This window comes from Cetorhinus maximus, chromosome 5 (genome assembly GCF_964194155.1).
Source record: "Cetorhinus maximus chromosome 5, sCetMax3.hap1.1, whole genome shotgun sequence".
NCBI classification, from domain to species: Eukaryota; Metazoa; Chordata; class Chondrichthyes; order Lamniformes; family Cetorhinidae; genus Cetorhinus; species Cetorhinus maximus.
In genome coordinates this window covers 69,743,919-69,752,898 of record NC_135883.1, presented here as the reverse complement: position 1 = coordinate 69,752,898, position 8,980 = coordinate 69,743,919, and the positions used below count along the sequence as shown (strand labels likewise).

The 8,980-nt window shown below is 41.9% G+C and overlaps 1 protein-coding gene across 3 annotated transcripts in view; it reads left to right on the top strand.

The window, feature by feature from the left end:
• The first annotated feature begins 283 nt into the window (after window positions 1-283).
• tsnax (translin-associated factor X) overlaps window positions 284-8,980 on the top strand; it is a 58,088-nt gene continuing 49,391 nt past the window's right edge. The window contains exons 1-2 of one of the 3 annotated variants that reach the window (XM_078541977.1): window positions 284-639; window positions 4,159-4,282. In XM_078541977.1, coding sequence (XP_078398103.1) covers window positions 4,262-4,282 — 21 coding nt within the window. In that variant the 5' untranslated portion in view covers window positions 284-639; window positions 4,159-4,261. Of the gene's footprint in view, window positions 640-4,125; window positions 4,283-8,980 lie in introns of all 3 variants that reach the window. The other 2 variants (XM_078541978.1, XM_078541979.1) reach the window with 2 other exon arrangements.

Here is an 8,980-nt window from a genome sequence, read left to right as displayed (position 1 = left end):
AATTCTGTTTCTCTCTCCACAGATGCTGCCAGACCCTGTTGAGTTTTTCCAGCACTTCTATTTTTATTTCAAATCTCCAACATTTTGCTTTTATTTTAGGGCGGGAGAAGGCTTGCGTGGCCTGTTTCCGTGCTGTAATTTCCAAGTGAGTCAATATTATCAGCCATATGTGCCATAGCTTTCAACAGGAATCAACAGCATGTGCTTGAGATGAAATCTGCTCTCGTCGCTAGAACTACATTTCCTAGCGTACACTGCAGCCAAAGCGCCTGCGCCGGTTTGCTGCTGTTCCACCAGATTCCTGAACTGGACTGTCGGTAAATGGCTGGTGGCGGTGCTTGTGTTAAACGATCCAACTGCACATTGGTTTTATTCAGCTACGTATTTTGTTGTTCCCGATTTAAAATCTAAGTTTTGTATATTTAAAAAATCCAGCTGGGTTGTGGAATTGAACGCGGTTCAGGAGAGTGGGCAGATACCTACGGGCTGGCCTTTGTGCTGCGGGAGCCGCAGCCGGAGACGGTTTGAGATTCCCTCGAGTCGAGTGGCCGTGGTTACCTGAGAGTGGGGCCAGACCGGAGCGAAATCAGAACAGCAAGACGTTCTGACTCCCTGGGGCAGCCGAGATGAGTAGAGAAGGTAGCTGAAGCTGAGATCTCTGGGCCTGTTGCTCAGAGATATCCTCTGAACAACAACTGTCATTTGTACACAACTTAAGTAAAGTAAAACGTCTCAAGGTGCTCCATAGAAGTGTTATCAGGCAAACAAAACCACATAGGGAGATATTGGGGCAGGTGACCAAAAACTTTGGTCTTAAGGAATATCTTAAACGAGGGGAAAGAGTGGGAGAGGCAAAAAGGTTTAGGGAATTTCAGAGTTTAGGGCTGAGGCAGTGGAAGGCAAGATCACCAGTGGAGTGATTAAAACCAGGGATGCTTAAGAGGCCAGAGTTAGAGGAATGGCGATCTCAGAGGGCTGGAGGAGATTGTACCTAGAGAGAGAGGGGATGAGGGGTGGGTGTGGGGAAGGTCATGGAGGAATTTGAAAACAAGAAATTTAAAATGGAGGTGTTACTGGACTGGGAGTCAATGTAGGCCTATGAGCTGTGGGTGATGGGTGAATGGGACTTGGTGCAAATTACGACTCAGGAAGTGGAGTTTTGGATGACAAGTTTATGGGAGGGTAGAATATGGGAGGTTGGCTGTGGGTATATTGGAATAATCAAGTCTAGAGGTAACAAAGGCATGGATGAGGGTTTCAGCAGCAGATGAGTTGGAATAGGGACAGAGGCAATGTTACAGAGGTGGAATTAGTGATGATGTGGCTATGTGGTTGGAAGTTCATCTGGGGAGCAAATATGACTCTAAGGTTGTGAACAGTCTGGCAGTTGCCAGAAAGAGGGATGGAGTTGGTGGCTAGGGAATGGAGTTTATGGTGGAGACCTAAGACAATAACTACAATCTTCTCAATATTTAATCGGAGGAAATTTCTATTCATCCAGTCCTGGATGTTGAAAGAGCAGTCTGACAATTTTGAGACTGTGAAAGGGATGAGAGAGGTGGTGGTGAGTTAGAGTTGGGTATCATATGCATACATGTGGAACCTGATGCTGTATTTTCAGATGATATTACCAATGAGAAATGGGAGGGGGCAAGGATAGATCCTTAGAGGATATCAAAGGCAATAGAGGAGGTTTTATGGCTCAGTAGATAGTGTCCCAAAAGCTCTGGATTCAAGTCTCACTCCAGGGCTTACTGGCCACAGAAGGAGTGGTCATGATGTGGTTAAACAGGTTAATAATTAGCCTGCTAATCATTCCCCCCACCCCTACCACTCCTAAAAGAGAAAAAAGTATGTGAAGATACAAAATAAACCTGAGGTAATGGTGTGGGATTGGGAAGAGAAGCCATTGCAAGGTGATTCTCTTTCTGTGACTTGATAAACAAGAATGGAACCAGGCACGTGCTGTCCCACCCAGTTAGATGATAGGTGAGAGCCACTGGTGGAGGAAGATGTGGTCATCCATATAAAAGGTTGTAGGCAGCTAGTAAAAAAGGAGGAAGGATAGTTTACCTTTGTCACAAATAGGATGTTATTTGTGACCTTGATAAGAGCTGTTTTGGTACTGTGGCAGGGGCTGAAACATAATTACAGGGCTTCAAACGTAGAGTTTTGGGAAAGATGGACATGATTTGGAAAGCAACAACATGATCATAGATTTTGGTGAGGATAAAAAGGTTGGAGATGTAGCAGTATTTGCAAGGGTGGAAGGGTCAAGGGTTTGCCTTTTTGAAGAAAATGGTGATGATGCCAGATTTGAAGGAGAGAGAGCAATGCCTGAGGAGAGAGAATTGTTACTAATATCAGTTAAGATGGGAGCCAGAAAGTTTGGTGATTATAAGATTGAGCGAGTGGGAGATGGGTTTTGGGGGAGGCATGAGGGGAGAGGTTAGAGCAGAAGCTGGCAGCAGGGAAAGATGCAAGTTCAGAACTAGGGCAGGGTGGAACCTTAGATAAAGTTTGGTCTAGAGGCTATAGGAAGGGAGGGAAGTGGCAAAGACATCGGACCAGATGGTCTCAACCTTAGTGAAAATGTTGTCCATGAAGGAATTAATGTTAAGAGGGGGAAGGAGGATAAGGATTGATAGTGATACCAGCAAGTAACCAGAGATAGTCCTATCTGTGATTTACATGATGGGTGTAGCAAGACTACGTGGGATGACAAGGTCAAGAGAGTGGCCATGAACAAGGGTGAACATAAGAACATATTAATTAGGAGCAGGAGTAGACCATTCGAGCCCTTTAGCCTACTCCGCCATTCAATATGATCATGGCTCATCTACCCAAACTTGACCTTTCCTGTTCACTCCCCACATCCATTAATTCCCCCAAATCAAAAATCTATCAATCTCAGTTTTGAATATACTCAACGATAAAGTATCACAACCCTCTGGGTTAGATAATTCTGAAGATTCACAACTCTGAGTGAAGAAATTTCTCCTCATCTCAGTTTTAAATGATTGACCCCTATCCTGAGGCGTTGTCCCGATATTCTGGATTCTCCAGCGAGGGGAAACAGCCACTCAATGTCTATCCTGTCAAGCCCGTTCAGAACCTTGCATGTACCAATGAGTTCACCTCTCATTCTTCTAAACTCCAGAGAGTGGAGGCCCAATTTACTTAGCCTCTCATAGGACAAACCTTTCATACCTGGAACAAATCTAATGATCCTTCATTGTACTGCCTCGAAGGGAAGTTTCCTTAGATTTTTCTTTAGTTATGGAGACCACAATTGCTCACAGTACCCCTGAGGTGTGTTCTTATCAAAGCCCTTTACAACTGTTGTAAGACTTCTTTGTTCTTATACTCCAATTCCCATGCATTAAAGGCCAACATGTCATTTGCCTTCCTAATTGCTTGCTGTACTTGCATGTTAACTTTGTGTTCCATGTCTCTCTGAATGCCATTTCACACCCTTTAAAAAATATTCTGCTTTTCTGTTCTTACGACCAAAGTAAATAACCTCACATCTCCCCACATCATACACCTGCCACCTTGTCGCACACTCCGTTAACCTGTCTATATCTCTTTACAGCCTTTTTTTGTCTTCCTCACAGCTTACATTCCCACCTTACATACCCATCTCACATTGTATTGTTATCAACTCAAATACATTACACTCAGTCTCTTTGTCTAAATCATTAATATAGATTGTAAATAGCTGAGGCCCCAGCATTGATCCTTGCGACACCCTATTAGTTAGAGCCTGCCTATTGAAAATGCCCTGTTGATCCCTACTGTCTGCTTCCTATCCATTAACCAATCCTCCATCTATGCTAATAAAGTTGCCCATGAGACCTTACCTTGCATATTAACCTTTTGTGTGCGATCTTGAATGCCTTTTGGAAATCTATGGTTAATACATCTTCTGGTTCCCCTTTATCTTCTTTATTAGTTACATACTCAAAAAACTCTAATAAATTTGTCAAACATGAGTTCCCTTTCATAAAACCACATTAACTTTGTCTGATCATACTATGATTTTCTGAGTGCATTGTTAAGACTTCCTTAATAATAGATTCCAGTGTTTTCCCAACGACTGATGTCAAGCTAACTGGCCTGTAGTTCCCTATTTTCTCTTCCTTCTTTCTTGAATAGTGGAATTATAAGCCATTGGGAGCATTCTAGAATCCAGGGAGTTTTGGAAAATCATAACCAGCACATCCACTATCTCTACAGCTACCTCTTTTAGAACCCTTGGATGCAGACCATCAAGTCCTGGGTATGTTTGGCTTTTAGTCCGTTAACTTTCTCTAATATTTTTTCTCTGTTGATATTAAATATCTTAAGTTCCTCACACTTATTAGCTCCATGGGTTACCCTGTATTTCTGGGATGTAATTGGAGTCTTCTACTGTGAAGACAGACACAATATATTTGTTCAATGTCACTCCCATTTCCTCATTCCCCATGATAATTTCTCCTGTCTCTGCCTCTAAGGAACCAATACTCACTTTAGCTACTCTTTTTATATACTTGTAAAAGTTCCTACAATCACTTTTTATATTCCTGGCTAGTTTGCTTTCATGTTCTATTTTTTGCCTTTTTATTAACTTTTTGGTCATCCTTTGCTGGTTTCTAAAACACTCCCAATCCTCAGGCTTACTATTATTCTTTGCAACTTTATAAGCCTCTTCTTTTAATCTACATACCTAGCATTACATTGGCATTGAAATTCATATGCTACATTACTCATTTGGGTGATAGGCATACGTAGCCATATGTCCCGAAGACTGGTGGATTGTTTCTCACAGCATGTCCCCAATGGGCAAGGTACACACTGTACCCAACCAGCCTGTGCTTGCAAAACTCAAAACACAGGGCAGGATTTTCCCGTCGGGGGGGGTGGTCCGTTCGCCGACGCATAAAATGACGCGCGGTGATGTCGGGCAGAACTCCCGACGTCACTGCGCTCCATTTAAATTTTCAGGTAGGCGGTGCAGCAAAATCAGCTGTGCGCTCGCCGACCTGTCAATGGCCAATTGAGGCCATTGACAGACTAATTAAACTAATTAATGGACATGCCTGTCCAACCTTAAGGTTGGCAGGCAGACCAAGAGCCCTGGCGGGAATTAGAAAAAGCATGAAACTTCATCCACGGGCGGGATGAGGTTTCATGCAGGTTTTTAAAAATTTAATTGAAATTTTTTTAAAATTATGGACATGTCCCAACAGTGTCACATAAGGGGACATGTCAGGGAATTTTTTTTTTCTATTTTTAATACTTTTGACAGTAGAGCTGATCTCCCTGAGGCAGCACTTAGCCTCAGGAAGATGAGTGTGCTCTTTCGTGCGCATGCGCGAAAGAGCGCACTCTCAGGTTTAGGAATTCCCCCCACCCACACAGGGAGCGCTCAGCGCTTCTGTGTGGACATCACGCTGGGCGGGCCTTAATTGGCCCGCCCACGTAAAATGGCGCCTTTGGGGCGCCGATCGGAAGCACGCCTGTGCACACCTGCACTTTAACTTCGTCCCCAATGGGGGGAAAATCCTGCCCACAGTGTCCAACATTACATATGATTCCGCAATTGGACAACATTGGCTAAACATTCCTCAGTGTGCTAAGAATTACCCTGACAACCAATTTAAGATTGTCAGTCGGGCTCGCAGTACATTTGCGTGTACTAGTAGCTACATATATAATACACAGGGCCCTGTTCTTTGCAGACAGAAAGAACATGTACATACATTATGCATATTTCAGCTAAACAAAATAAGTGATAGCCATTCGATGACTCATTCCTCAGGGCATTGCCTTGACCAAGCAGGGTCAAGCTGCCTGGTTTAAATTTAAAACAATGCTTGGCAGTTAACTGTCAGTCACCATCACTGGTGCATTCTTTATGGCAACGCCTCTACCAATCAGAGTCCACTTGCCCACCAATCAGCACTCTCTTCTCATACAGTATAAATTATTGTTTTCGCCTCATGTTTGTATTCTTGCGAAGTGTCCTGATGAGTGCAAGATGAAAAGTTTTGACATGTCTCTAATTTTCAACAATACTCAAGTTCTGTACTACCAAATGACTGCTCTTGTTTGGGATGGGAGTATGTCACTTTCAAATGTAATATGGAATTCAATTATATTATGATCACTTTTTTCCCCAGAGGATCTTCTACTATGAGATTACTAATTAAACCTGCCTCTTTGCACAATACTAGCTTTATCCCTAGTTGGTTCCACCACATTGTTCCAGGATACTGTCGCAAAAGCATTTTACAAACCCATCTTCCAAACTACTTTTGCCAATTTGATTTGTCCAGTCTATATGAAGATTTAAGTCTCCCACAAGTATTACATTGCTTTTTTTGTTAATTTATTTGTTCTTGGGATTTGAGCATCAAGGCATTTATTGCCCATTCCGGCATTGAGAAGGTGGCAATGAGCTGCCTTTTTGAACTGTTGCAGCCCATGTGGTGTTGGTACGCCACAGTGCTGTTAGAGTGTTTCAGGATTTTGACCCAGCAAAGGTGAAGGCACAATGATATAGTTTCAAGTCTGAATGGTGAGTGACTTGGAGGGAAACCTGCAGGTGATTGTGTTTCCATGCGTCTGCTGCCCTTGCCCTTCTAGGTGGTAGAGGTCATGTTTGGAAGGCACTGTTGAAGGAGTCTTGGCCAATAGCTCTAAGGAACACTAGAATAACGGTAATGTTACTGGACTAGTAATCCAGAGACCCGGACTAATCCTGCAGAGTTCACATCCCGCCATGGGAGCTGGGGGAGTTTAGTTTCAGTTAATTAATACATCTGAAATTAATACTAGTCTCATTAAATAATGATCATGAAGCTGTAGGATTGCCGTAAAACCCCTCTGGTTTACTAATGTCTTTCAGGGGAGGAAATCTCCTGTCCTTACCTGGTCTGGCCTAGATATTGTCTTTGTTAAAAGCTCCAATTATTTCTTACTTAATGCTTTGTCAAACAGTTACAAGTACTGTTAGGAGGCCTGTAAACCACTCCCACCAGTGTTTTCTGACCCTTGTTATTTCCAATCTCCACCCATCCTGATCCTACTTCCTGATCTTCTGAGCCAAGATCCATTTTCAGTAATGCTGTTATGTCATCCCTTACTATCAGGGCTACTCCTCCTTTCCATTCTGTCTGTCTTATCAAAATGTTGTGTACTCTGGAATATTTATTTCCCAAGCTTGGTGATCTTGTAATCTTGTCTCTGTAATGTTGATTAGATTGAAACTGTTTATTTTTATTTGTGCCACTAGTTTATTGACCTTATGAATACTTTATGTTCAGATAAAGGGCCTTTAATTTTATTTTGAATATTATTCTTTGCATGGGCATTATTCACTGTTGCACTATCTCTTTCCTTCCTGTCCCATTCGTTACATTGCTCTATTCCCGCAACGTTTCTGTTCAGATTTCTAAATGTACCTTCCCCTGACCTCTCCTTCGTTAAGGGAAGGTAGAATGGCACTGAACTTGTGGAAGGCTTGGGGGGGAAAGAGAGACAGACATCAGTATCCTGGGTGTATTGTGCTATGTGCAATGATTCAGGGAGGCTGATGATCGGTGGCAGGACAAGTGTTGTAACAAATGAAGTTTCCAACATCCCTCACTGTTGGCACTTGAAGGGAAGACAGTTGACCCTTGCTGGTACATGGATATAGGCCTGGTGCCTGGAATAATAAACCATGCCCCATTGATTGTTTGCTCTGTTGCTACCATGAATTGAAGTAATATGAAGTTCTAGAGCTGCAAATCTCCTTCTACTATAAGGTTTACTGATTAAACTTAAGGGAACTAAATATCAACATTGTGATTATGTTTCCTGGAGTCATTTGTCTGCTATGTATCAGTAGATATCTCATCTCAAAATTTTTTTTATAGGAATTATGTCTGTCAATATATCTGAAGGTTATTCAGCACCCTAATTGGTTTCTGGAAATTTAAGACAATCAAAAAATAATTTTATCAATTACTTAACTGTATGAAATTGACTCTTAAACTTCCTTCAGACTCCTTTCAGCGGCCATGTCACTTACTAATCCATGGCATTATGTACCACATTACAATTTTACAACCCAATAAACATCTACAAAATATAAACAAGTTACTCATGTACTCATCGTTTGCTTTTTTTGCATTATTCAATTTTCAGTGTACCTCAAACTCCCCTCCTGTTCCACACACTCCCATCTCACGGTGTGGTATTGGTCTTTGAATTTCTTAACACAGAGTCTTCACTGCAAATGAGGTTAATGATTTCCGCAAAGAACTCCAGTGAATTTGTTAGGGGAGATCCTCCCCTGCTCCACATCATGAATCCATGCTGTCATCTCCTGGCCTCCTTCCTCTCCATCTCCATCTCCACAAATCCAGGATGGTTATGAATGGGTCTATGTTAACATGACTTGGAGTCAGTAGTGGGGTGCCATGTGTTAAAGTTACTGTTCCTACATTGAGTAAAGGACGAAACTGGAGCCAGTCGTCTTCCTTAACACAAGTTTATTCACAAAAGCACAGACAACTCCCTTTTTCCTTCCCCCACACCGTGTAAACCAGTTTTTATATACTTAAGAATAATTCCCTAATCTTTCCCCAATTAGTAACAGCTGCTCTCACTTACAAACTAAAGCATGCACTTCATTGTAACAGGATTCCAACATTACCTGATCATTTATTCGTTTAGTGTTGTACATAACAGTGACTGCAGTTCAAAAACCAACCCATTGTTTATAAAATGCTATGGGATATTCTAAGGATCTGAGGCACTGTACAAATGCAAAGATCTTCATTTTTTTTGGAACTGCACCCAAACATATCAGTGCCTTTAGGATCAGAGAGATTTCCACTTGCATCAGTTCTTTGTGACAGGTTAATGAATACTGTAACTTTAAATACAAATGCTAGTATTTTTTAATTAATATTTGTTGACATTTAAGTTTCTCTCCTAAGAATTG